Source organism: Felis catus, chromosome F2, assembly GCF_018350175.1.
Source record: "Felis catus isolate Fca126 chromosome F2, F.catus_Fca126_mat1.0, whole genome shotgun sequence".
NCBI lineage: Eukaryota > Metazoa > Chordata > Mammalia > Carnivora > Felidae > Felis > Felis catus.
Window position 1 is genome coordinate 80,797,932 of NC_058385.1, and position 27,517 is coordinate 80,825,448.

Genomic DNA, 27,517 nt, shown 5'->3' on the forward strand with positions numbered 1-27,517 from the left:
GAGCAGGGCTAGGTCAGGCCCATCCCAGAACCCTCAGTGGCGGTCACTGGGAGCCCTTGGCTGGCCACCACCCACAGGCATGGTCAACTGAGATGGGTGGGCTTGGGGTCAGACAGGCATGGGCCTGTGACCCCGCCCCCCCCCCCCCCCCCCCGTCAGGCCACACCCAGGCTCTTCTGAAGGCAAACTGCCCATGACACTGCCTGCCCTAGAGGCACCGGGGACCCTACGGGATGGCAGGGGTGGGGGTGATGCCAGAAGTCAGTGGAGTCCACTGGCCAGTCTCTAGGATCCTTTAGGATCTCCCCGAAACCTCCAGAGCCAACGGGGAGGGTCCCTGTGACAGCACTCTCCGCGATGCCCTGGGGTGGTCCGTGTTCGTCTCGCCTCAGTGAGCAAGCCACTTGGCTTAACTTTTGGCTAATCCCTTCTACCATCCTGTGGGCTGTTGTCACCCCTGCTTTTAAGTAATTAATTAATTAATTTTTATTATTAAAAGCATTTTTTGAAGCATTTATTCATTTTTGAGAGACAGAGAGAGACAGAGCGTGAGCGGCGAAGGGGCAGAGAGAGAGGGAGACACAGATTCCGAAGCAGGCTCCAGGCTCCGAGCCATCAGCACAGGGCCCGACGCGGGGCTCGAACTCACGGACCGCGAGATCACGACCTGAGCCGAAGTCGGACGTTGGACTGACTGAGCCCCCCAGGCGCCCCTATTGTCACCCCTGATGCTTAGGGACTTTTTCTAATAGGTTTTTTATTGAGGTGAAATTCGCATAACACAAAATTAACCATGCTAAAGTGAACAAGTCAGCGGCCACCTCCGTCTCATTCCAGAGCATCTCCACACCCCTGAAAAGGACGCCCCCGGCCCGGCAAGTGGCCACCCCTTCCCTCCCCGCAGCCTCTGGCAACCTCTCCTGTGAGCTCCGTCTCCGCGGATTCGCCTGTTCTGGACGCGTCACAGAAACGGAACCACGAGCTCTGTGGCCTTTTGAATCTGGCCACAGAAACGCTGTCACGCAGCCTCACGGTCTCCAGGTTGGCCCTCCTGTGGCACCTGTCAGGGCTCCTCCGTGCCTTTTCATGGCTGATACTTCACAGCGTGGTGGTTTCCCTGCTCGCCGGCCGACCGTCGTCCGGGCTGTCTCCTCCTGTGGCTGCGGTGACCCGTCAGCGGAAGCAGGGAGCGGAGGGTCGGTCTGGAGCCCAGGGCCAGTGCGGGTCGGAGCTGGGGTCTGAACTCCTCTTTCTGGGGTCCTTGCTGTGCTCTCTCCTGCTCTGTGCTCCAGGCCGGTCCTCCCCCGGGGCCCTGGGCGCCTGGACGTGGTGGCTCCTGCCCCCAGCGGGCCGGGCTGGCGAGGAGTCGGCCAGGGATGTGCCAGGGCCCTGCAGGCTGCAGGAGCTCAGGAGACATTCTGCAGGTGACCTTCCTGCCTGAGGTTCCCAAATTGGCAGGGTCTACAATCCCAAGTGGCCAGAACCGTTCAGTCTGAAGATTGTCCCACACGAAGCTTCCTAGGCTCCCGGAGACAGGGTCCTGAGCAGGACACAGGTCCCCACCCCATGCTCCCCAAGGGCGGACATACCCATTGAGCCTCAGCAGCCCCGCCAGGGCCTGGGGCAGCTGCCACCACACGCTGAGGCGAGGTCTGTTGGCCCCCACCTCCTGCAAACAGCGTCCATCTCAAACCCTCCCTCCCTCCTGGCCTCCCGTCCTGCGCCCCCTCTACATCCACAGGCTTTCCCTGACACCCCACCCCCACCCCGGCAAGGCCCCTGGACAGCTGGGAAGGGTCTGGAAAGGAGGATCCTGCGGGGAGGGGCCCCAGGGAGGGCCCCCCAGGGATGCCCTATGGGGAGGGTCTCAGAGCGGGGAGAGGTGGCAGGGTCTGGGGCTCTCTCCAGAGGGGTGGGGGAGGCTGCCCGGGCTTCTTGGTCAGCAGCAGAGAGCCTGTAGGAGGATGGAGGCCCCTGAGGGTCCCCTCTGGTTCCAGGAGGACCCCAGAGGGCTGGCTTGCCGGAGGAGCTGTGACACCCTGCACCCCAGCCCTCCCTCGCCTGCCGACCTTGTCCTCCGTGAGCCAACGCCCCTGGGTCAGCCCTCCGGATAGGTGACGAAGTAGGGGGCGAGGTGGGTGCGGGGTGGCCAGGGAGGGGCCGCGGGGCCCACCAGGGCTGTCACCATGGCAACGGGGAGGCTCATCTGCGGGCCGGGCAGCAGCAGTGGGGCGGTTTCCCGGCAGGCAGTGATGACATCATTCATGTGGGTAAATGCTTCTTGTCCCCTTCCCCTGACATCTTTTGGGACTCGGTCCCACTTCATCTGGAAAAGGGGGCTTGGAACCGGAGCTGTGTGTGTGCCCCTGGCCTCCCTGGGGAGGGGAGGGGAGGGGAGGGCTCGGCCTGCCTCTGCCCCATCCAGGGGGTCCGTGCTGCTCTCACTGGAAGACGGATTCTGTCTCTGTGCCTCGTGCCCCCTACCCGTCCTCCCACCGTGGCCTGGGAGGGGGGAGTCCTCTGTGGGAAAGGACGAGCCCTGGGCCTGGAAATAGCTAAGTGTGGACAGAAATAACCCTGGCCTCAAAAAAAGAACATGGAAAATTAAATAGGGAACATTAGCGTTTGCCTGGCACTTTCCACAGCCATTATCTCATTGGGAGGTGGCATTTTATCCTCATTCTATAGACAAGGGAACTGAGGGCGAGAGAGAGAGAAGTGACCTGCCTGAGGTCCCTCTGCCTTTCGGCCAGGCTTTTGGCCCCCGGGCTTGCCGTCGCTGGCCTGCACCTCCATACCTCCGAGCCTCGACCCCCACAGCGTCTGCTGCTAGAGATGCCCTCACTTGTTTCTCTGAGAGGCAAACTCCTATTCATCCTTCAAAACCCAGCTAAGCGTGACTTCCTCTGGAAAGCCTGCCCCAGCCCTCCGGCAGTGTGGACCGCTGCCAGGACCTTGCCACGCTGGATTAGAGACAGGGACCGAGGCGGGGACTGTGCCTCACTCCTTGCGGCATCCTCCAATTTTACGCCAGGCGGCAGAGCAGGTCCCCGTAAATGCTTGTTGAATGACTGATCGACGGACCATTCTCACCGACGGGTGAGTGGTCGTAAGTTCAAGGTGTGCCCCTCTCCCTGCATTTTCATTGCGACAACCTAAGGAGCTAGCGGGCCTCTCCAGGAATCCAGGCGCTGGGCAGAGCTGGCCGGAGCTGGCCTTGTGCCTGTCCCACTCGGGCCAGGCTGCCCTCCACAGCTGAGCTGGGGTGGGGGCTGCCGCCTGGCCCAGTGCGGAGCGCGGTGTGGACGGGTGGTGGGCGGACGGAGACGGTGCCAGCCCGGCTGTCGGGCCGGGGGCTGCCGGGCGCTGCCGGGCGCTGTCTCCCTGTGTCCAGTAGACAGGGTCTGTCCCCCTCCGCCTGACTGGAGAGGCCGGGGAGCCCTGAGTAACTTATATCCAGTCCAGTCTCCCCCGGCATCCGTCCGTCTGTCTGTCTCCCGCTTCCTCGCGGCCTGGCTTTGGGGCATTGCCAACGCTGCGGTTGGAAAAGCACGGTACTGCTTGTCAGGACATCCCAGCCCTCGGGTGTGTTTCTCTCTCCCGCCCACACAGCGGGCTCCACTGCCAGGCTGTGTGACTCAGGGCAGCTGTCTGGCCCTCTCTGGACTCACGAGATAGTGAATGAGGCTCCTGGCCTGGGGACCACGTATGGTCTTAGGAGGTTCAGCTCCCCTGAATCGCGGGCGGGATGCAGGCTGCATAGCAGGGAGAGGACGCCGTGTCTGGGGAACGGGGGCCAGGCCCACAGAGCCTCCCACCCTGCGTGTCCTAGAGACACAGCCCTATCCCTGTGGGGGGGCGTGGGGAGGTGCTGGCTCAGCAGCCGCCCTGTCCCCTCTGTGGCCCCCTCGCCTAGCCTCCCCTGTGTTAGGTAGGGAGATCGGGGACCGGGGCGAGGGGCTTCCTGGAAGGTGCCCGAGTCAGAGGGACCAGGGGCTTCTCGACTCAGTGCCAAGCTTCTCCCCGGCTGGGTCAGGAAGCTGCAGCCCCTCCAGGCAGCCTTCCAGTGTTGCCGACTCTGGGGCCGTCCCTCTGAAGGTCAGGTGGCAGAGGTGAATCCAGAGGGTCGCTGCTGGCCCGCCCCGGTCCGGCGGGTGGTGGACACCTCGGCTGCCTCTCCCGGGCCAGCAGCGCCACCTGGTGGCCCCGGGCCCCATACACACTTGTCCCTCTGGTGTTCCCAGCGGATCTGCTGGAGGAGCTGGGGCCAGTCTGGGAGGGGCTCACTCAAGACCCCTGGCAGAACCCAGGGAGGAATCCCGCCCCCAGGCCTGAGCCCAGGATGTGCCCCCTGAGCCCTGAGCCTTTCTCATTGCTCCCCTGCCTACCATGTGTGCGTGTCCCGGGGAGGCTCAAAGATAGGGCTTAACCCAGAAGAGTGGGGGCAGGGGGCGGGGGGCAGGGCAGGTGTCCTGTAGGAAGAGAAACCCGCAGATTACCTGTGGCACAGGGAAGGGACAGGACGCTGTGGAGTGAAAGAATGTGCTGGAGCCTTCCTGGGGAGGCCTTACGTCCTTCATGAGCTCAATTTAATCACTAGTCGGGGAGTGCTGAGCACCATGGGAAGAAATGAACACACACATACATGCAGTTACGCACATACACGTAGACACACAACACTCGCACACACACTATACAAATACGTGCACACGCATATACACACATGCAGCACACATGTAACATGCGTGCACGTAAATACACAACACACACGTGTACACGCACATGTACAAACACATAACACAGCACACACGTATACACACACACACGCACACATAACACGCACGTTAGCGTTCCATTCTCACAACTGCACCTAAAGGTAGAGGGCGTCGATTACCCCCTTGACAGAAGAGGAAACTGAGGCCAGAACGGCACATGACTCATGCAAGGTTGGGGAAGCTGATGCGGCCGAAGGGACCTGGCCCGGCTGGGACGCGGGTCGCCTGCCTGGGCCCTGACCCGGGAGGCGTGTCCTGGCCCGGGCTGGGCTGTGACACCCTCCGCGTGGGCCTCTAGTGCTCGGGCCTTGGGAGCTGCTCCCATACCTGCCCGCGTGGCCTTGCTCCGGAGAGGACAGGTGGGAGCAGGGCTCAGACCCCTGGGCCTCACCCCCGACAGACTAAGCTTGACCTTTAACCACCCCTGACCCCGGATGCCACCAGAGGTGCCCATAGGGTGGGTGGGGCGGGAAGACCCTCACAGGTCCCATGGCCCCTCCGTGAAGCAGGTCTCAGAAGCCACTGCTACAGCCTGGACGCTTGGGGCGCAGAGGGGGTCAGATGCCCTTTGTCCCCCACAGTCCCCAGACATGAAGGTCTGTGGCACCCTGTGACACGCTGGGGACGGGCGTGCGCCTGGGTCCCGATAATTCAGTGCAGGACAGCTGACCGTGCCCTGGCTCACCCCTCCGGCCACGCTTGTGCCCCCCACCCCACTTCTGTCTGGGACCCCCGTTGGAGCCCCACTCTGGCGCCCTGGGAAGGCCTTCCTGGCTTGGAATACGACTGGGGACCCCATGCCTTGTGAGCCACCTCTCTGCTCGGCACATCCCCTCTCCCCAGTCACGGCCTGGAATCTGAGGGGCAGTTGGGGGGGGGGTTAGTTTATAAACACATACAGTGCTTCTCCCATTTAAGTCCTTTCTGTTAACTAGACCCCAGGATCTAACTAACCCCAGGCTGGGAAGCCGGATCACAGCTGAGGAGTTAGAGGCCCAGAAAGGGGCAGGGATGCGGCACTCGGAGGGACCCCTACCTTGCCAGGCTCCCCAGCTCCTCCTATGCCGCCTCTGGAGCAGGGCCAGGGCCGTGTCTGGCCTGGGGCACCTGCCGTCTGGGCGGGAGGCTCCTGCTCACGGACAGAGGGGCCGAGGCTGAGAGGGGGCCCGGAGCTGGTGTGGGGGTTGGGGGGGGCGGAGAGCTGGGCTCAGAGCACTGAGCGTGGTCCCAGCGTGTGGGCTTGTGTCCCCTCACCTGCTGGGCCTCAGGCTCTTCACCTGCAACATGGGGGTGAAATGTCCTGGCCCCACCAGCCTGCGGAGGCTCCGGGGGTACTCGATACTTGAAAAGCTCCCGGTACCACAACCTCAAGGAGAGGCCCAGCCAGGAGTGGGGGGGGGGGGAGCCAGGTGGGCCAGGTGAGGACGGGGAGGGAAGGGCCCGGAGCTTCCTCTTCCAGGAAGCCCTCCTGGATGCCCCTGCCTGGCTGGTCCCACTTGCAGCAGCAGAGGACGCAGAGCACCCCAGCTGTGCCACCAGGCTTTGGACTCCCAGGAAGGGGGTGGGGGCTGCAGTGTCCCTGAGGGCTCAGCAAGGGGCCAAGCCTGATGGTCGGGGAGGGGCCCCGTCCTGAGGGATGGCTGGGCCATGTGGTCTGTCCTAGGGAGGCATGGTAGGGATTCCGGCAGGCTGGCCCCAGGGCCAGAGGAGGGGAAGGGACCTGAGAGGTGGACAGTCCCGGCTGGTGCTGGGCAGACACTGAAAAAAAAGGGAGCCCGATGGGGGAGAGGCTGCCAGCGTGGGGGAGGGGCCTGACGAGGAGGTCTGGGGAGGCTCCGAGGGGCAGGTGGTCACGTGGAAATGGGAGGCAGCGTGGTGACACGACCCAGGGAACCGGCAGGGAGAGTGAGGCCGGGCGAGCTGTTTCCCCAGGCCTGCCCCCCCCCCTTTCCCTCTCCGGTCCACTTTTTGGCCGGCTCTCCTCCTCCCTCCCGTGCCAGGCCACACCCTCCTTTCACAACTTTCCTGGCTCCTGCCACGGTCAGAGGGTGGGGGTGGCCTTGGCCCCGGAACCAGGCAGGACTGGGTGGAGAATGCTAGCTCCATTACAGCTCCAAGCCTCAGTTTCCTCCTCTGTGAATTGGGTGCACAGACCCTGTCGGTGGGTTGGTGGGGGTGTGCTGCCTCCAGAGGAGGGGAGGGAGGGGAGAAGGCAGAGGGCCCGGGAGTGCAGGGTCTGATCCCGGGCGTCAGGGGGGACATCCATCACCCACAGGGCCCTCCACGCCTGCCCCAGGCACCAGAGGCCCCCAGGAAGCTGGGGGCAGGCGCCGCAGAGACATTTTCTGCTATTAATGGACTTTAATCTAAACAGGCCCTAATATTTACCTCCAGCCGCCTCCGGCCTCAGAGGGTGCCAGACAGCAGAGTGATGAGCCCCATCCAGCCACGCTTCTCCCCGTCCAGTGCTCCCCTGGGCAGAGGACAGAGACTAGGCCGTGCGAGGCAGGAGCTGGGTGCCCAGAGGCCCAGGATGGAGCCCCACCCTGGATGCCCAGAGCCTCCGTTTCCCCATCTGCAAACTGGGGATGACAATCCCCACCTCCCAGCTCTCTGGGCAGGTTCAGAGAACAGGTTAAGTCAGTGGCACTTTGTAAGTCCACAGGCAGTGTCGTGGCCCCCCCTCCCGCTCAGCTGTCTGCCAACTGCCCCCCGTCCCCCCCACCCCCCTAGACGGCACCTCGGTGACACGATGGCATGCTGTCGGGCGTGCTGGCTGCCCTGCCCACATCCTCCCCCTCCCCCTGCACAGGCAGGTTTGGCACCAGGAAGGGGCGAGGACCCATCGTTCTGCTGGTCTGCGCCCCGGTCCCAGCTACCGTGCTCACAGCCTGCCCACAATTGTGCCATCTGCGCCCCTTCCGTCCCGCCCTTCCCAGGGCTCGGGGCCCCCAAACCTGCCCGTGGGACGGAGGGCTCCCCACACACTCACCACCGCGGCCTGCCTGTCCACGGGAGCGGGAGTGGGGTGGGGGCATGGGTGGGCCCCCTGCGTGGGTCCGAGCCCACGGCAACCGCTGCCTGCCCCCTGCTCGCTGAGCTGAGGGCATGAAGGGAATAAACAGGTTTAATTCAGGAGACGAGGACTTCTCGTTGAGGAGATTGTTTACATCAGATATAAATACACACGCCATCTCATGTCACTTGGGCTTCTTGAAAATCTGGGAAGGCAGGCCACGGGGAGGGGGTGCAGAGATCCCACACCGGGCCCCTATGGGAACAAGGACAGTCGGGGTCTGCCTCCAGAGACCCCTGGGCCTCAGTCCTGACAAAGAGGCCAGGGTGGGAGGGAGCCAGACGTCAGGAGGGGGAATCAAGCCTCTGAGAGAGCTGTGGGGACCCAGACAAGGTCCTGGGGGGTGACTCCCCAGCCCCCTATCCTCCAGCTGCGGTGGAGACTGGGGGAAACTGAGGCCCATCTAGAGAGAGTTCTGCATGGGGGGGCCAGCAGACTGAGCTCTCAGAGGTGCAAGGGCAGCTCCCCATCCCGGCCCCAGCTGCAGAAGACACGTGGTCACCCTCTCCAGTTGGAGCGGCGGAGGGCTCCCCCGCGCCCTGGGTGTCCCTGAGAGACCCAGGGTGGATGTTGGGATGTCAGGCACGGGGACAAGGGGAGGGGGCTTAGACACCTTCCTGGATTTGGACCCCAGTGCTGTCCATGGGCACTTCCATCCATAGATGGTGGGGAGTAATGAGACAAAGCCATGAGGCAGGGCGGGACCTGGTCCCAGTTTTCCCAGATTCACGTTTGCTCACCTACCTTAAGAGACCCCTCCTCCTAGAGGAAGGCCTTGTTCCAGGACATTGCAACTCCTCCACCCCCAGGCACAGTGGTCAGTTAGTGTCAGTCAGTCACTCTTTAGCATGAATTAGAATGGGAACCGGGGGCTGCTGCCCCTGCAGGAAGAGAGCCCGCAGGTGGTGCTGCACTGGGGCAAACACTGGCCCTCCCTCCTCCACTGCGTGACGGTCCAGGCACCAGATGCTGTTAGAGCTTCTCTGCCTGAAAACCCACCCTCGGGTCAGCATCGCTCTTGCCAGGTGCTTCCTGGCAGACAGCGAGCTCCCAGGTCCCTCCTCTGTCCCTGCAGCTCCTGCTCTGAGTCAAGCAGGAGAGAGGCTCCTGGACTGTGCCCGGCACCCAGTCGGGGCCAAGGATGGCGCTGGTTATGATGCTGACCGCCACGCTCTCTGCTGCTCAAGCATCGGGGCCCAGGAAGCAGCCCTGGGTGGGAGCCCGGGACTTCCTGGGCCTCTGGCAGGAAGGCTGTGGGCTGCCATGTCCTGGGGCAGGAGGAGTCGTCCACACGGGGCTCCACGAAGGGTTGCTAAAGACAGTGCCGGCCTTGCAGTGCCCGGAACTCACTCCGTGACCCTGGCCAGGCCTTTCCCTCTTTGAACCTCAGTTTCCTCATCTGTAACATGGGGATATATAAATGGCCCTCCTGCCTCCCACGCGGGCCTCCCTCCAGGGCCCTGAACTTGGGGGACCAGGTACTCTGCCTGGAGCCACTGGACATGTAGGACTTCTCTCTGTAAAGAAGGGCAGATCTGGGGCCCAGGGTCCGTCTCACCCTATGTCAGTGGCTGTGGCTGAGGTGGGGCCTGGTGCCCGAAGGTGCCCAACAGGCCCCTGCCCCTATAGCAGTCTATAAAGGGCCCAGGGAGCTTGGCCGCTCAACAGAAAGCAGGTGGAGGCAATCCTGGCGTCTGGCTCAGAGGAGGCCGTCAGAGGCCCAAGCCGGGGGGGGGGGGGGGGGGGGGGAGGGGGGTATGGGGAGGGGGGAAGAGAGGAAAGGGAACCTCTCTGCAATTCCTAGTACCTAAAAACATCTCTGTCCCTGTTTCTGAGGAATCCCTCACCGGGTGAACGTGCACCAGTAGAGAAGCAGCTCCTGGCCACCCCTCTGAGTCTTTGCTGGACGCAGCATACACCCCAGACGGTAGGTAAACGGTCAGCCTTAGACGGCCCCTCCGGGGCCGCGGCAGACATCGCTAATCAACCACGGCACTGAGCAGCGTGCCGGGCACAGCCATCACCAATCGATCCAGGTGAAGCCGATCCCGCCCCCACCGCCCCACCCCCGCCCCCACCCCCAGGGCAAGCGTCCTCGACCCGGCCTGCCCAGTCCAGTCCTGGCCTTCGGTCCCCTTGCAGAGTCCTGCCCACTAAGCCTCTGGCCCATTAGCCAGGTCCTGGGTGAAGGCGCCGGGGCCGGGGCCGGGGCCCGGGATGTGCTTGCGGCCCGAGGCTCGCGAGCTCCTCTGCATGCCGACCACGGTGCTGCCGTGGGGCTCGCGCTCCGCCCCGCGCCGGCGGAAGAGGCCTCGGACGGTGGCCTGGAAGCCGCTGGTGACAAAGCAGTAGACGATGGGGTCCATGCAGCTGTTGAGGCTGCTGAGGGTCACGGCCACGTGGTAGGCCACGAGGCTGGCGTGGCTCGGCATCCCGGGCCACAGCGCCACGGCCACCTGGCGGGCGTGGAAGGGCGTGAAGCAGACGAGGAAGATGACGAGCACGGTCAGCAGCAGCTGCATGGCCCGCACGCGGCGCTGGCGGCCCTGGCGCAGGAGGCCCGGCCGCGACAGCGCGCACACGATGCGGCCCGTGAACACGCTGATGACCAGCAGGGGCAGCAGGAACTCCAGGACGGTCAGCGCGAAGATGCGGCAGCAAGGCCCGCCGCCGGCTCTCACGCCCAGCACGGACAGGGTCACAGCGCCCGCCGCCAGCCACACGAAGGCGCACACGGCCCTGGCGCAGGCAGGCTGGCGCCAGCGGCGCGAGCCGTCGGGCTGCACGATGGCCAGGTAGCGGTCGACGCAGATGCAGGTGAGGAACAGGATGGAGCAGTGCATGTTGAGGAAGTAGCCGAAGACGTGGGGGAGGGCGCAGCGCAGGCAGCCGCGCGCGCCGTAGAATACGGCGAAGCGCGTGGGCAGGGACAGCCCCACCAGCAGGTCGGTCACCACCAGGTTGATGGTGTAGACGACCGAGGGCGTCTTGGCCTGCGTGCGGCAGCAGAAGACGTACAGCGCTAGGCCGTTGAGCACCAGCCCCGCCAGGAAGATGACGCCGTGCACCGCGATCAGTGCCAGCCACAGGCCCGGGAAGGCGGCGTGCAGCTCCTCGTCCAGCAGGGCGAACAGGTGGAACAGGGGCACCTCGGGCACGCTGACGTTGGCCGCCGCCGCCGCCGCCGCCGCTGCCGCCGCCGTGGCGTTGGGGGCCGCGGGGGCCCAGGGCCCCGTGGGAGACGCGGCGGGCATGACGGCGGCCAGCGCACGCCCTGGGCCTGGAAGGAAGGAGCGGGGTGGGTGACCTTTGGGCAACCGGAGCCCCGCCCGGAGGCTGGTCCCGCTCGGCTTGCCTGCCCACCGAGGCCCCCGGCTTTCCCGGCTTTGTGCCTTTTCCTGGCCTGGCCCTCAAATGCCTGCCTTCTTCTGCACTCCATGTGGCCCCGGCGCCTGCCAGGGCGGAGCTTGGGCGGGATGTTAATGCTCTGGGCCTACTTCTCCGCGCAGCAGGAAGTAGAAACCCCGGCTGGGCAGGACCGGCCTAGGACCAAGAGGGAAGAGGAAGGCTGTGGCACCAGGAAGCTGTGGGGCCCCGTGTTTGGTGTTCGAACCCGGGCTCGGTCCCGGCTCCTCCCTTACTCGCTGTGCGGCCTCGGGAAAGTCACTTAACCTGTCTGTGCCTCCCGTGCTAACCTGTGCGGCTGGCGTTGTGGAGCTGCGAGCAGGGTTAACTGAGCACCGCAGCAGCACCCAGCGCGTCGTTTGTGCTAGAAAAAGCACAGTGTGAGCTGCTGCTGGATAAAGCACAGTTCTGCTCAACGGAGCCCCACCGGCGACAGCCCCCCGCCTGGCTGGCCCCCCACCCCCGCACCCCTGCATCACAGATCGGGTCCTCCCAGCCACCCATCTGTTCTCACCTCTTCCGAGGCTGGTAGCGGGGTCGATGGCCAGGGCTAGGGTGCTCATAAGGAACCTCGCCCAAGGGCCAGCCCCCTGGACTCCCCGCTTCCCTCCCAGCCCTGAGATGTGAGCACCCTTGCTGGCTCAGGGTGACTCCCCGGGGCCTGAGCCCGGAGCCAGGTCCCGGCAGCAGTGGGGCGGGTGTTAGTTAAATAAACGCCGCGCTCCCTGCAGCCGTAAAGGGCCGCCCACTCTGTTTATGTTCCTGTGGGGCTGTGTTTAACTTGTTGAGATTTATCTCTATTTATACATGAAGGGTTAACAGGCCCCCCGCCCCCATCCCAGGCTGGGCTGATGCTCCAAATAAGGACATTTCTGGCTTTTTCAGGAGAAAGGAGAGGGCTTTGGGGAGAAGCAGGAGGAAGGGTGGGGACGTGGGACACCCTGGGCGCGCAGTGGGCCCTCCCCCTCCTGAAGGGGAAGGGAAGACACGCCACTGACCTGGTGGCCGACGCAAGTGTGGCATCTGCTGTGAGCAGGCCGGACACTGCCCACTCGCTCTGGTTGCCTGCCTGGCCTTGGGCAACAGGCTCGCTCTGGCAGCTTCAGCCCTGCGGACTGGGGGTGCTGAGTTCTGCCTGCGGGTGCTGGGGGGGGGCAGACGCAGCAGAGGAGTCCTTGCTAGCTAAGGCTTGGGCTCCGGTGTGGCCTGCGGGGAGGCCCGGGCAGGGCAGACGGCCACCACTGTCCTCTGGCTCAGAGAGGTACGCACCTGCCTGAGGTCACCCGGCTGTGCCTCTGCCTCTAGGACCCCCACCCTGGGCATCTGCTGACCCCCAAGGCTGCTGGGAAGAGTCACGTGCTGCCCAGATGCGTGGCCACATGGCCACACCTACCACACACACACACACACACACGGTCCTTCTGGGCTGGGCTGCCCTCTGTTTGGTGGCCTTCGCAGGGTTGATGGATGTGTTTGTCAAATGATAGGCAGATGGGGAGCACGGAGAGCACGAGGGACATCTAGGGCAGGGAGAGACCTTCCGGGGGCATGACGGGGAGCGAGGGCAGGCCAGGAGGCCAGGGCTTGGGGCTGGGAACCTGGAGTCTCAGGGCAGCGGGGGGCCCCGGAATGTCCCCAAGAAGGAGAAGGATGCTGCCCAGCTTGTCCCTCTACTCTGAAAAAAACTGAGCCTTGGCAAAACTGGAGCCCTGCTGGGAGCTGGCCCCGGGGACACACGGCAGTTTTTTGGATTCCCTTCCACATGCCTTCTGGTTTTCCAATGTGTCTGCACTAAGTTCGAGTTAGTGTCACAGGCAGAGACAAATAATAAACACTACAGAACATTTCCTCTGGGAGATAGTCCCAGGATGATGCCGGCTCCGGGGATCCTGCCCTTCCAGGAAACTCCCCAGGGCCAGCCTCACTTGCTGGCCAGCAAGCTCAAGGTGCTGGAGGGTCCAGGCCAGGGCGGTGGGCCTGGCACCCCCACAATAGGGGGATCGACAGGTGCTCAGGATGCCCCGGAGGCCTGACACGTGAGGAGAGATGTCTGCAAAGCACACTGTGATTCCCAGCTCCGGGAGTCTGAACCCTGATCCCAAACAAAGCTGAGCCCTGATGTCAGCCGCACACTGAACCCAAACTGGGTACACGCTGAGCCATGATCCCCGTGACATGATGAAACTTGATCCTGCCTTACTGGAGCCCTGATCCAGATCCTACTCCGAGCTCTGTTCCTGGTCACACACCAAATCTTGACTCCAATGACACAATTCACCTCAATCCCTATTACGCTCCGAGCCCTGATCCTAGTTATACTCTGAGCCCTGACCCCGGGCACGTGCTGAGCCCTGATCTTGGTCACACGTTAAGTCCTTACTCAGTTCACATCTTTTTAAGCTAAAAACAATTTTTTATATACAGACATAGAGAGAGAGAGCATAAGCGGGGAGAGGGGCAGAGGGAGAGAGAGGGAATCCCAAGCAGGCTCCACCTTAGCACGGAGCCTGACACAGGGCTCGATCCCGTGACCCTGGGATCATGACCTGAGCTGAAATCAAGAATTGGATGGTCAACCAGCTAAGCCACCTAGTCACCCCCCAGGTCACACACTGAGCCCTGACTCTGGTCACATGCTGAGCCCTGGCCCTGGTGACATGCTGAGCCCTGACAATGGTCACACACTGAGCCCTGATCCCTGACTTTCTACATCCATCATCTCTGCCCCTTTTCTTGTCTGTGAGTCCGGCTGTCTTTGTCTGTATGATAAAAACCCCCCTCGTGACCTGCTCTCCCACTCCCAGTGCACCCCACTCCCCTGCCTCACCTCTCACAGTGACTATGAACTCACATGGTTATTTAATGACTCCTCTCTAGGGCATCCACTCATTTTGCTTTGAACATGAGGAGTTCGAACAGTGGGGGGCCAGACCCAGGGCTTGGCCTGTGGAGGTGGGCTTTCTGGGAAGAGGCTGGGGTCGGGGTGGGGGGGGGATGGCCTCCTGAATCCACCCCTCTCTGGGGCAGGGAAGGAGCTGGGCTGGTGGATTCTGGGCGGAGAAGCCGCCCTGTCCTCCTCCCTCCCCCGTGTGGCCTCCGAAGGACCTTCCTTCTCTGGGCCTCAGTTTCCCCAGTGGTCTTCACTGCCTCATGTCCCGCTACTCCTTGAGACTCCACTGGGCCAGCTTCCCCCCCCCCCCAAGGCTGCTCCGGTCAGGTGCATGACCCCCAGCAGAGTGCCCCACCCACCTCGCACCCTCTCAGCACCCCCTGCCCTCCCCACTGCCCCCCTGCCTGCCGGCCAGGGCTGGGCCTAACCACGGAAGACGGGACTCCCGTGGTGGGGCTTCTGGCGGTGGTGCGGGGGGGAGCACTGTGTGCTAACAGTGGCCAACGGAGGTGCCTCCCCTCCCCACCCGCCGCTCTGGGTCTGTTGATGAACCTCTCTGAGCCTCAGTCTCCCTGCCTGCACCACCCGCAGAACAGCAGGCCCTTCCTCCGCTATTGCTGAGCGGATTCGATCCACGTGTGTCGGCCGCTGTGAAGAGCTGGGTGCCTCCCGGCCCTTGAGCCTCCCGCACTCACCCTGGAGGAAATGGAGGCTGTGGGAGGGCCAGGCCAGGACCCGAACCCGGGTCTGCCTAGGGCGAGGCTATGGCTGGACCCTTGGTCCTGAGCGGGGCCAGGGGCACCAGGCAAACGGCCCCTCGGCCGGCAGGCGCCCGCACCCACTCCCCACGTGCCTCGCTCTCTGCTTGGCCTCTAAATATAGCCTGGAATGAGGGGAAAGGAGAGAAGGTTCTGCTCTTCTGTGGGGACAGTCTGGCCCCAGGCCCGCCCACCCAGGCTGAGGGGGGAGGCACAGACCTGGCCTCCAGGACGGGCCTTGGGGCCGTGAGTAAGCAGAGGAGGGTCCCAGAGACCCAGGGGCTGGGGGCGGAGGGGTGTTCTAGTCTGGTCTGCCGCACCCTCGCCCCGGGACCTTGGCCCCATCAGAGAGCCTTGCTCTCTTCATCTGCTAAATGGGGTCATTAGCGCCTTCCACAGCCTGAGGGGGGAGGCAGGGCTCTGTCGATTGTGGAGCCAGCCTGAGGGGTGTGGCACTGTCCTGTCCCCTCCTCCTTCCTGGCAGGTGTCCTGGGCCTGGCTGAGGTGGAGCAGACCTCATAGCCAGGGCCAGCTGGCTGGAGCCCTGCGGGCAGAGGCCACGTCCTCTTCGTGCCTGGCACGGGGCCAGGGCCTGGACACTCTTCTAAGGCGACTGTCCTGGAGGCAAAGACTTGGGACCTTTGTGCCACCTGCTGCCCCAGACCGCTGCCCCTGCCCACACATGCAGGCTGCTCTCCAGGGGCTCGGGGTGCAGTTGGGAAGTCACACGGCAGGGTGGGGGGACCGGAGCATGGCTCCATCGGAGAACAGACCTCAGTTTCCTCATCTGTAAGGTGGGCAGAATTAGAGCTCCCCTCGGGCAGCACCGAGGTGTGGTCAGGAGGTGGCCCTGGAAGGGCCCCGGAGGGTTTTGGTGGCTGGGGGGTGGGAGACAGGGCCCAGGATGCGCACAGGTGAAGGGTAGGAAAAGGGGGATCCCTTTGGAGAAGGGCGGTGGGGGCTCTCTGCAGAGCCCCCACATGTGAGTCCCGGTCGTGGGTGGGACCGAACGGCAGGTGCGCCGGAGGGAGGAGGTGGAGACCCGGGGCTTTTCTCTCCCTTGCTGGTTCCTCGCTCTGTGGGAGCCTCCCCACCCCAGTCTTCTCTTCTTTCCCTCTTTCTGCTCCTGCCTGTCTTAGAGAAAGTGAGGTTCTCAGAAGGAAGGGCCAAGAGTTCCTCCATCCTGCCCGGGACCTCCCAGGCCCTGGCGAGCCTCAGTCTTGCCATCTGTACAATGGGCACCTCCAGCTCTGAAGTGCTCTGAAGCCTGAACATGTCTGCACCTTCTGGAACGTCTTTGCCACCGGCAATACTCACCTCTCTCTGGACTGCCCTAGAAGGTTCTTCCAGGGAGCAGGGCAGAGAGGAGTGAGGGGGGCAGCCTGGGGGGTGGGGGGCTGGGGCGAGACCCAGGACCAGTGCTTCCTAGGGTAGGAGGAGGTCCCTCGCAGACCTCCGGGCAGGATGGCTCAGTTTCCCTTCGCCATTTGCAGGATCAAGTGCTTTAGTGGCTCAGTCCTGCTGTGTTCCCTGGCCTTGCTCTTGGAGGCCTAGGCTCAAACACTGAGCCCCAGGTTACCCCGGGGATGGCCTGCCCTGGGCTACAGTGACTGATCACCCTTGGCCCCATGGCCCTGCCTAGCCGATCACGATCACGAGCATGACCAGCCCTGGGACTGGACTGACAGCTCTCTGCTCCCTGGGGTTGGACGCTTCTCCGGGGATGCTGTGAGACTCAAACTGTCTCTGAAAGAAGGCTCCCGGAGGGGGCAGGGGGAAGCGGGACCAAGTGCAGAGACCAAGGCCTAAGGAGCCTTGGCTGAAGTGCTTGGATCCAGCCCTGCCTGAAGCTAGTCTCCTGGGAATCATTGGTTCAGTGAAGCTATAATCTCCCTGTTCGGCTTACATTACTTTGAACTGACTTTCTATGACGTGTGACTAAAATAATCCCGCATATATTGTCTTATCCATATGCTGGCTGTCTTCGGTTCAGAGTCTCTCCCTGCAGAGAGCCCTCCCTGGTTGCCTTAAGTAGGTTTGTGGCCTCTTTGGGGCTCTCACAGCACCGTGGCTCTGTCTCTGCCGGGCCACTCGTCCCCACTAGTCTGTGAATTCCCGCAGAGGAATTGCATAGTCACCTTCAGGAAATGTCGAGTGGATGAGTGAATGAATCCATGAGGGCTTAGCTTGCACTCTTCTTGGAGTGGGGAGTTCACCGCTAGCGGCCCAAATTGGGTCCCTCTGAGCCCAGCCCATGGCCCCGGGCCTCTCCATTTGCCATGTCATTGGCCAGCTCTCTCTTGCCCCCTCCCCTGGGGGCCCTGCGGTGGGGAGGGAGTGGAAAGGGACATCTGGATTCCTCCTATTATCAGGAAGGGGCATGGCTCTTATTTGAAAATGAGGACACAGGACACAGAGACAGGGGCCTTCGGTAGCTAAACTGGGGTCACCCGGCTGGGCCCTGGGGTCTGATCCCGGCTGGGCTGACCCTGCACTGTGGGCTTTCCCACAAAGAGAGCACTGGCCAGGTGTTTCCATGGGGCCTCAGGCCTCCTACAGGCCACCTGGGATCCGTTCTCGTCCACCCAGCAGCCTTGCAGGCCTGGGCCTTCCACTTTCCAGGTGAGGAAACTGAGGACTGGGGTGGGCGGAGGGGGTGAGCTCCATACTGAGCAGGGACAGGGTCCGATTTAGACCCAGACTACCATCCCCTGACTCACCCCTGGTTTCCCTATGGATTGGATCATGGGAGACCTTCAGGGTGTCCGGGTGGGGCATATGGACCCCCAGCTGAATGAGGCACAGGAATGTGGAATCAGGGAAGGCTTCCTGGAGAAGGCAGTGGACTCAGCAGGTGTGGAAGCCTGGGTGAGCATCCTGGGAGGCTGAGGCCAGGAGCCACCCTCACAGGGCCTCGAACGCCGCAAGGGCCTCAGCCTGGATCCAATTCACGGGGAGGCAGGCTTCTGCCAGAGGTGACCTTGTAGGCCTCCCTCCCCGGCTCCCGCACCACTAACTGCTCCCCCAGCCTTGGAGGAGGGCTCAGGCCCAGAGCACCTGCTGCAGGTGTGGCCCAGGCTGGAGGGCCGGGGGAGGGTGGGGGTGACTGGGGAGGGTGGTGGTGCCCGGGGAGGGGGCTGCCTGGGGAGGGAGGCCCATCACAGGCCTTCCAGAACTTTGCTGACACCCTCCAAGGGAGACATGTGCGTGAAGGGCGATGCTTTTGGTAGCGACCCTTCCTGGAAGGGACCTGAGGCTTCAGGCAGGCCCGGGGGGAGCCCCTCTCCAGTCTTGCAGCACCCCGACTGTCTGATGACACTCCATGCACCCTCCCCGCTGTTCCTCCGCCTGGAGCTTTTCCCTGCTCCCTCCCTACCCCGCATTACTTCTTCCAGGCCTCCACCGCCACCGGAAACCTTCTCAGCGGGAGCGTCTGGAGGGTGGGGCTGGTGGGGGAGGGGTGGGGGCCTCTCCGGCCTCTTCCTCCAGCGCAGGGACAGCCCGGTGCCGGGCCGCATCCATTTTTCTCCTGGGCAGAGTGAACCCTCAGTGAGCCTTGCCAAGCTCTGCAGGGTGAGGCCCGGCCCTCACCCCGGCATTCAGTGCCCTCCCGCCTAGCCTGGGCCCTGGCGACCCACTCGGCGCCCTGGGCACCAGCCTGGAATTGATTTCCACCGGTCCTCCCAGCCAGGAAGGGCTGGCACCTCCTCTAGGAAGCCCACCCAATTATCCTGTTGGGTCCAGGCTGTCCCTGTCATTCCCATCCTGCCCCTGGTGCTGGTCAACCGGGGTTTCGTTTGAGTTTGGCAGCCTGAGTGCCGTCACCGGTGACGCTGGGTGTGATATTTGTTTAGTGAATGAATGAATGAGCCTGCAGAGGCCCCACCTGGAAGGTGCATAATAATAACAGTGCCGGAGCCTCCGGGTCTCCCCACCTGCATGGTCATCCCGCGTGGTGCTCAGGCCTTTGCGAAGCTCTCAGAGCCTTTGCGAAGCTCTCAAACCCTGGGAGTCTTCCCAGGGCGGGGAATGAGCAGCGTTCCCAAATCATCCGACCCCGTCCGTCCTCTCCACCCAGGCTTGTGGCCCCACCAAGTGACGGGAGGCTGCGTCCCCCCGCTTCCACTCACAGCTCGCTGGGTGTCTGCTGTGTGGCCCACAATGCAAGGATGCTGGTCCCTGCCCGCGGGGCCCCCAGGTCCCTCATTGGCAGGGGTGGGCGTGTCCGAACCTCTTGGCTCTTCTCCAAACTGCCCCCCATCCCCGTGTGTCCTGTAGCTGTCCAGCTGCACTGCAGATACCAGTCCTGCCGCCTGGCTGCCTCCAGCCCTGCCACGTAGGGGCCCAGGGCAGGTGGGGAGACGGGCCTCAGCCCCGGGCCAACAGGTAGCTGCCTGGAGTTTGAGCTTGGTCTGCACCAGGGGCCGGGGGTGGGGTGTGGGGTGGGGAGCAGGCACGGAGGGCAGGCCCAGTCTGTCCCCAGCCGAGGTGCTAAGAGCATCTGCTGTGGGTCAGGCACCTGCGGGACGCTTGAGGTCCACACAGCACGGTTCACATGAGGAAGGGGAAGCCCAGAGAGGCTAGCAATACGCCCCAGGTCACACAGCATACAATTGGTAGGGCTGGGAATCAAACCCAGGTCCGCGGCTTCTGGCCCAGGCAGGGTAGGACCAGGTTGGAGGGCTGGCATCTCTGGACCTGGGGTTTGTGCGCAAGGGCATCGTGGGGGTGTAGGGTACCTGTAAACGCCCGGGCTGCTGAAGGGTGACACAGCCTCCCGAGGCCAACCTAGCCATTGTTGGGTGAGCTCTCTGCCTGTTTATTTTTACGATCGCCCTTGGTTTCGAGGCATCTGCTGTAGAACACCGCCTGTTGTTTTGGGCTGGTCTGAGCCTCTCTGCTCATTCGACCCAGGGACTGCTGGGTCCCTACTGAGGTCCCCAAGAGGGGCCGGACGGGCCCTGGGTCACCTAGCAGGTCCTAGGTGGGGCCAGTCGGAACCTCCGTCCCCATCCTGGCCTGGCTCCCTGCACCCAGCTCGGGGAGAGGGGTCGTGGAGGGTGTGGGTCGAGAAGGGCAGCTGGGCTCCGTCGTGCCTGGTCCACCATCGGAGAGCCCTTGGCTCTGGGGAAATGCAGAGTTCCCCGGGGGGGGGGGGGTGGGTGGAGGGACAGCTCCAGGCACGGCTGCGGGGGGGGGGGGTGGCGTTCCTGCAGGGGTTCCCGTCCCTGCGTGCTCGTGGCGCCCGACACCCTCCCCCACAGCCTCTCCAGGGGCAGCCAGCACCACATGGCACAGGGCAGCCTGTAGGTCCTCAGCCTGGTCCTCTTGGCCCTGGCAGATGCTGTTGCCTCCGCCTGGCATGCCGTCTCTGCCCTTGTCACCTGGTTGCACCCTGGTCTCCAGCCTACGTGGCCCTCCCTCAGCCCCTGGACACCCCTCCACCGAGGGAGAGCTGTAGTTCCACAGTTCATGGGTTGTCTTTGAGATGACCCCTCCTAGGCTCCCATGGACTCCTCCCGGCTGCCCCTAATCCATGGTCCTGGCCCTATGTTGCCCGTGAGGACACGAGGTACAGGATGATTGAGTGGGGTGTCTGGGTCACTGGTGGGGGTGGGGGGGGTGGGAGTAAGAAAGTGGCTGGGGGGGGCAACGGGATGGGGGGGACTCTGGGGGAACAGGTGTTCCAGGCGGCAGGAGGAGCAGAGCCAAGGCCCTGAGGTGGGAGCTCTGGGCTCAGGACCCTGGAGAGGCCTGTGGGGCGGCCTCGGTGACAGATGGGATGGCTCTGGCTTGACTTGCTGTGGGGCAGCTCCCAGGGTCGGGTCTGCTGAGGGTCTGTTGAGCCAGCACACCTCCTCAGGGAGGCCCTCCCAGGTCACCCAGATCCCTGCTCTACCTTTTCTTTTCACCTAGCTTGTTTTTTTGGTTTGTTTGTTTGTTTGTTTGGGGTTTTTTTGGTGATTTGCTTGCCTGTTTCTTGTCTTTCCCTCCCGGACTGGCAGACTCATGAGGGCAGGGCCTGGCCTTCAGGACTGCGGCTGAATGACCAAACGAATGATTGTTAAAGGGACCGCTCCGGCCCCTTTGAGCCTTAGTCTCCTGGTCTGTGAAGTGGGCAATGTTGAGCCCGCCCCCCCCCCCCATCAGGTGTCCCAGGACAAAGTGAGGCCAGATGCGCCACTGTGCAGGCGCTCAGGAAACCCCAATCCCCTTCCCCATACGCGCTCTAGAAGCAGGAGCCCTCGCTGTTGCCGAGGCTCAGCGAGGGGCAGCGACGTGCCCATGGCCACACAGCTGCGCGGCCCCTGGAGGGGAGGGGGTGGCACCCTGGGTGGCCCCCTGGCTGGGAGTGACGAAACGCTGGCAGGAGATTAGGGGGGCCGGAGGGCAGGGCCGGCGGCCTGTCTGCCTGAGGGCTGTGAGCCGCCACCGCTGTCCCTTCTGTCCCTTCCTTCCCTCCGTCCGGCCTGAGATTGCACAGCTGCTCCTTGTCTGTCCCGCCCGGCACCCTGGCCACGGGCCAGTTCCCACCCTGTCCGCCCCCCTCGGGACCCTGTCTCTGCTGCCCTTCTCACAGGGCAGTTACCGCCAGCCAGAGCCGGACGGGGGCAGTGCCTGCTCTGAGGTTCACGTGGCGGGGGGCTGGGTGGGCCAGCCGCCCTGGGCCTCAGTTTCCCCCTCCCCCAAAAGCGTGGGGGAAGGGCCAGGGCTGGAGCACAGGGTCTGAGCTGTGGGTTGGCGCGGCTAGGAGTCTGTCTGCGTGAATCCCTCAGCCCCCAACCCTGCCCCAGCCTGGGGGACAGTGGTGGCCATGGTCTCAAAGCGGCTCAAGCACCCAGTCTCTTCCCTAGCCTGGCCTCTGGGGCCACCCTAGTGCCTTGACAGGTGGGAAAATCGAGACACAGCTTTGGGCACGCTGCAGATGATCGGTGAAGGTGCTGAGTGAGTGAATGAACGAATGAATGAATGAAATCCAGGCCAGCGGGGAGCCAGCAGCACAGGTGGGGCTCTGGGGTCAGGAGGGATGCTCCCACAAGCCCCTGGGAGCCCTTCCTTCCGGGCTCTTCACCCAGCCTGTCCCGCTGTGACCACCTACTTGCCCCTCCCCCTCTGGGTCTCAGTTTTCCCATCTGTACAATGGCCCCCTACAGGGTGAGACCTCAGAGCCCCTTTCAGTCTCTGAACTCTCCCCTGCCCAGGTTCTGGGGGCAGTTTGTCGGCCCCTCACCCCCTCCGCTGCCTGCCTGGCCGGGCAGCGAGGACACGCCAGCTGGGGGAGGCCCAGTCCGGCTCTTGGGGGGACTCACCGCACCTTGGCCTATGCTGGCGGCTTGAGGCAGAGCTGGCACAGAGTAAGCCTGGACGACCTCCCTGGGCGGCTCTGTGGGCCACTCTGTCCGGCAGCCTGCAGCCGACCGCCTTCCTGGGGCCTGACGTCAGGCCGGCGCTGGGGCTCCTTTTGGGCAAAGGCAGAGGGGTGGGGGCGGGGTGGGGGCGGGGCGGGCTCCTTCCCCCGCCAGGCCGGCCCCCTGGAGGAGCCTGGCTGGTTCCAGGGCCCTGGGGGAGGGAGCCTAGGGGAGCTGACTTTGCAGCCCAGCCCCCGGCCCGGATAGAGGAGGAAACTGAGGCAGAGGGGGTGGAGCCAAAGCTGCACCACCCAGGCGGGGGGGGGGGGCCGGGGCGCGGGGGGGGGGGGGGCAGGGGAGCAGTGGAAAAGGGAGGGTGGAGCCAGCCCTGGCTCTCTGTCCCCCCAGCACCTTGTCTGGGGAGGCTGCCGGGCCCCCAAGAGCGTGGCTGACACCATGGGCGGTGGGAGCACCGCGCTGCAATCTCAGTTTTCTCTCCGGGAGCCACAGATGCTTCCTGGCTACCTCCGCTCCTGGTGGTTCTCCGGGTTCCCGGGGTACGGTCTGGGTTTTCTGTTTTGCATGTTCTGAGCCTGGGTGTGCCTGTGTGTGCCCGTGACCGGGGACCTGCACACTCGGTATCCGGGCCTCCCCGCTTGTGCCCCCTCCTGTGTGTCCTGTGTCCCTGGGGCGGATGTGGCCTTGCAGGGGCACACGCACGCCTGAGTGTGTTTGTGGGGTCAGCACCAGCCCGGGGCCCATTCGTGACCTCGTGACCTAGTGTAACCTCTGTGGGGACGCGTGGGGTCGGGTGCGTGGGAAAGACCCGGATGTGACAAGGGCCAGTGGGATGGGGCAGTGGGTCGTAAATCTCGGTAGCCAGGCCTGATCTGAGAGTGGTGGCGGGGACAGACATCCCTCCCCAGACAGACACCCTGACCAGGGTGGTGGCTTGTGGGTGAGCCCGGGTCTCAGGGTCCGAGGGTGGCTGCGACTGGGGCCAGGGAGGGCTCAGGGTCAGGTCTTTGCTGTGTCTCCTCTGCCAGAGTGGCCCCTCTAGTCTCCTGTCGCTGGGCTGCTCCTTGCTCATGCAGTGGGACCACCCAGCACCCTCCACCCAGCACCTACTGAGCCGGCCCATGCCGGGCCCTGGGGTCAAGGGATGCTGGATGCTGCCTGACAGATGAGGACCCTGGCCCCCGAGATCTCAGTCTGGTGAGGGACACTTGCAACCAGCAGCCAGTGGGGAGGAGTGTGGTCGGGAGGGCTCCTGGAGGGGCAGTACAGGAAGGAGGGGAGGGGAGGGGAGGACCTGTGGGCAGGGGAAACTGCGTGTCAGGGTCCCCAGGAGTGGGGGGCGGGTGGGGAAAAGCGGCGAAGCTGGGAGTGATCAGAGCCCCTCCACACTGGGTCTTAGTTGCCCTGTGGGAACCAGAGTGGTGGACTTGACCCTGAGGGCAGTGGGGAGCCATTGAAGATTTGGTGGGAGAGTGGTCCCCGGAGCAGCTTCCCTGCTCCCAGGTCCAGGCTCCCTGCTAGTATAGGGGTGAGCTCACAGGCTACCGCTGATCATCTCCTGAGACTACTGTCCTATGCGTCTCAGATGGGGAAACGGAGACGCAGGAAGGTGACGGTGTCTCTGGCCCGCCCCAGGCAGGCAAGGGAGGGCGCCCAGGATCTTGCCAAGGGAGTGTAGATTGAGTGTTGTTTCTGAACAGGGCAGCCTGGAGGCGGCCAGGATGTGGGTGGGGGCCCGAGGGCTGAGCCAGTGCAGGCTCACATTTTACGAGCTGGAGACTGCCGCTGAGTCACGGGCAGGGCCGGCCGGGCATACACAGGCTGGTTCCCAGAGAAATCTTGGGGAGATCCTCTGGAACAAAACAAATGCCAGCAGACTGCCTGGGGGAGCAGGGTGGCAGTGTGGGTCGGCTTCCAGGACCCCTCACCCCAGGGAAGCTCCTTTCTGTGGGACCCAGGAGTCCTGGGGGGGGGGCGCTGGGGGAAAGTGCTGGAGGCCGGGAGGCTCAAGGGGACCCTCCCATAGCCCTCGACAGGCTGCCTGTGGCTGGGGTCAGAGGTCGGACAGTGGCTGGGTCAGGAGAGGGCCGTCCCTCCTAGGGCCCAGCCTGGTGGAGAGCCCTCCCTGAGCCCACAGAAGCCCCTCCCGCTCTCAGCTGGTGCTGTGGAATTCTGTAAAGCTGTCCACACGGTGGCCCTCTTGATGCCCAGCTCGTCTTGCCACTCCTAGAGCCCGCCATCCTGAGGGACTCAGCCACAAATAGCAGCCGGGCAGTCGGGTGGGGGCTGCGGGGGAGGCGGGGGACACTTGGTGACAGCCAAGCATGTCCTGTCACCGTCCTGGTGCCTGCAGCTGCAGACCTCATTTGTCCTCCCGAGTGGCCCTGTCTTGTTGCCACTCGAGGACGTAAACAGTGTCGGGGTGAGGCTGCCGGGGTGGGGGACACAGCCTGGTTCTGCAGGGGGACTGTCCCCGCTGGAAGCAGTGTGGGGAGCCCCCAGCCCTGGGGCCATCGGGAGCTGGTGAGAAGGCCCCTCAGGGCCCTCCTAAGGGGTCAATGGCCACGTGTCCCCTTCTGTGCTCTGGAGCCCCTGGCAGGGGCCAGTCACCCGTGAGGAGCGCAGGGTGAGGGGGGCCTTTCTCTTTCTCTGGGAAAGGTGACCTCGAGTGTCCGAGGTGGGGTGTTGGGAGGCTGGGAATGGCGGGGCCCCTGGGCGGGCCTGGTTCAAGCCTGGTTGGGCCGCTCGCTCATGTGCTCTGGCCCTCAGTGTCTAGAGGGCAGGCCCTTTGGACAGGGATGAGGCCCGCGTGGGGCACAGTTTCCGGATCGAGGAGGACGCGGGCTGGGAGATGACTCCCTCCCTCACCCTGGGCCCTGGGGCTAGTCTGGGCCACGCACCTAGAACCCACCCACCTTGTGGAGAAACGGGGGCACTTAGCAAGGGCCCAGTGCCTAGTTATCTCGAGGGTACGCTCTGAAGCTTTGGGGCCATCCCGGAGGTGACTCCCGGGACCACCGTCCCTGGGACTTATCCCCCAGTTCCCTGGACCACTCTCCCATCACCCAGGAGCTCATCTTGTCCCACCTTTGATTTTTACAGGTGGAGAAATAGAAGTCCAGAGAGGGATAGACACCTGCCCCCAACCACCCGGTGAATGGGTCACGGCAGATGCCGGTGGGAACCGGGCCTGGGCTTCCAGGCAGCCCTCGGCTGCCGTGTGGCATCCCTGACTCGGGGGCCCGTAGGCGGCCGGAGTGACCAGGGCAGGACTGTTCGACCTCCCATTAAACTCACTGTCTGGGACCGTGAGAACCTTCCTCGTGGGTTCAGGGAAACCACTGCCACGTTCCTACAACAGCCTTGAAAGGCGGGTGCGATTATGATTCCATGTCACTGGTGTGGCAACTGGGTCCCAGAACCAGGTCACTGACCGGTCCCCCAGCCAGAGAGCAGCTGGCTGATTCAGGGCCACCGCACATTCTGTCCAATCTCAGCCCCGAAGTGCACACGTCCAGGCCTCACCCCACCCCTGCCGGGCCCTGCGGCGGCCCCTGTGTGCACGCACCTGCTCGTGCACACACGCACCTGCATGGCGCATAGATGTGCACACACAGGTGCACGTGCATGTGGCCCTCCAACCTTAACATCAAGTCCTCTCCCGTGATCCAGCTGGGCTGTGACTTTTGGGGGAAGAGGCGACGGCTCAGGTGGCATGGCATCTCCCCTGTGTCCCGACCTGGCCTGCCTGAGGTTGGCCCCCTCCCCCCCCCCCCACCACCCTAGCCAGTTGGGGCGGGGGTGCATATGGATGGTCCCTGGGCCCGCAGAGCCCATCCAGGACCAGCTCAGGGGATGCTGGGAGAATGGCGGGGTTCCCCTCAATGAGGATACACCTGCCAGTTTGCCCGGGGGGCTTCCCGTGTGCCCCAGTCCAGGCCTGCACCAGGACCAGTTTGTTTCATTGGCCCTGTCCCTGCAGGGGGAGGGGGCTGAGCCCCTGGCCTCCCCTGGGCTCTCACAGGGCTCCCGAGGACTCAGGATGGGGACTAGGAGCCCTGGGGCCCGATGTGGGTGCCCCCACCGCCTTGGGACCCTCTACACCTGGGACTGAGAAGGGGCGGAACCTTTGGGTCTGTCCGATGCGGGGGCTGCTGGGGCCACGTGGTCACCAGGGAGCAGTGACTGCAGTCCTTTCCGGGTCCTCAGCCCCCGTCCCTCCCCACAGCCTCCTGAGGTCTGGGGACATGGTGGGAGGGCCCTGCTTATGCCCCGGTGGGTCCTGGGCACCATGATACAAAACAGTGCCCGCCGTGACCCCACTAAATTGACCCACCGCTGGGTCATGACCTGCGGTTTGGAAATAGTGGTCCAGGGGTCCATCAGTCAGCAAGCAACGGTGACAGAGGCGCGAGAGTGACACCGCTGTTTATTGAGCAGCGGCTCTGTGCCCGGCATGCGTTGTCCTGAAGCACTTCAGGCGTCCACAAAACAGCCCTCACTGGGGAGCGCCCTTGTTACCGTCTTTGTTTGACAGAAGGGACCGGCGGAGTCACCTGCCCGAGGTCACGCTGCTAGGAGCGGGTGGAGCCGGGCCAGGCCTGCGGAGCCTTCGCTCAGAAGCTTCCGGAACCCATCCCAGGCAAGGTGGAGAGGACCCCACGCCCAGGGCAGGCAGTGCTGGGTTTGAGGTCTCTTCCAGGTCCAGGCCCCTGGCCTCGGGCAGCTGGACACCCATGTTCTGGAGGCCCAGGGCCAGGCACCCCAGCTGCCCAGGGCTGGGTGGGGCCGAGGCTCCCTGGGCACAACCAGACCGGCCCACCCAGGCCAGGAGGCGGCCGCATCTCCTGCAGGGCCTCAGGACCTTCTTTCTATTTCAGCCCTTCCTGGCCTTTGGACGGCCCCGTGGGACCGGAATTGCCGTATCTGTCTGTGTCTGTCTGTTCAGCAGGCCTCAGAGGGGCGGCCCCGGGACACCCAGGCTCCTCTGACTTTAGCTGCCTTGCTGACCCTGGCGGGGGGGTGGGGACGGCGAGGGAGTTGTGTCCATGCAGGGATGCCGTTGTCCGACAACCCTGTCCCCCTTCCCTGGCAGGAGGCGGTGAGCTCCCTGTGGCTGCAAGTGGCCAAACAGAGCCCAGACGGGCAGGGCCCGGAGCTGCTGCCCGGGCCCTGGCACTGGTTGGGCGGGAGGGCTCACGGCCTCCGAGGCGCGGGACACAGAGACCCCAGGCTCTAAATGTCAC

The 27,517-nt window shown here is 64.0% G+C and overlaps 1 protein-coding gene across 1 annotated transcript; it reads right to left on the reverse strand.

Annotated features, from left to right (window-relative positions):
• Positions 1-737: 737 nt before the first annotated feature.
• On the reverse strand, positions 738-22,325 carry GPR20 (G protein-coupled receptor 20). Its single transcript, XM_045049884.1, has 7 exons — positions 22,220-22,325; positions 9,699-11,131; positions 7,768-7,875; positions 7,164-7,248; positions 6,030-6,908; positions 5,812-5,904; positions 738-4,610 (listed from the first exon to the last, which is right to left on the reverse strand). The coding sequence occupies exon 2, from the start codon at positions 11,103-11,105 to the stop codon at positions 10,005-10,007; it is 1,101 nt and encodes a 366-aa protein (XP_044905819.1). The 5' UTR covers positions 11,106-11,131; positions 22,220-22,325; the 3' UTR covers positions 738-4,610; positions 5,812-5,904; positions 6,030-6,908; positions 7,164-7,248; positions 7,768-7,875; positions 9,699-10,004.
• Positions 22,326-27,517: the final 5,192 nt, after the last annotated feature.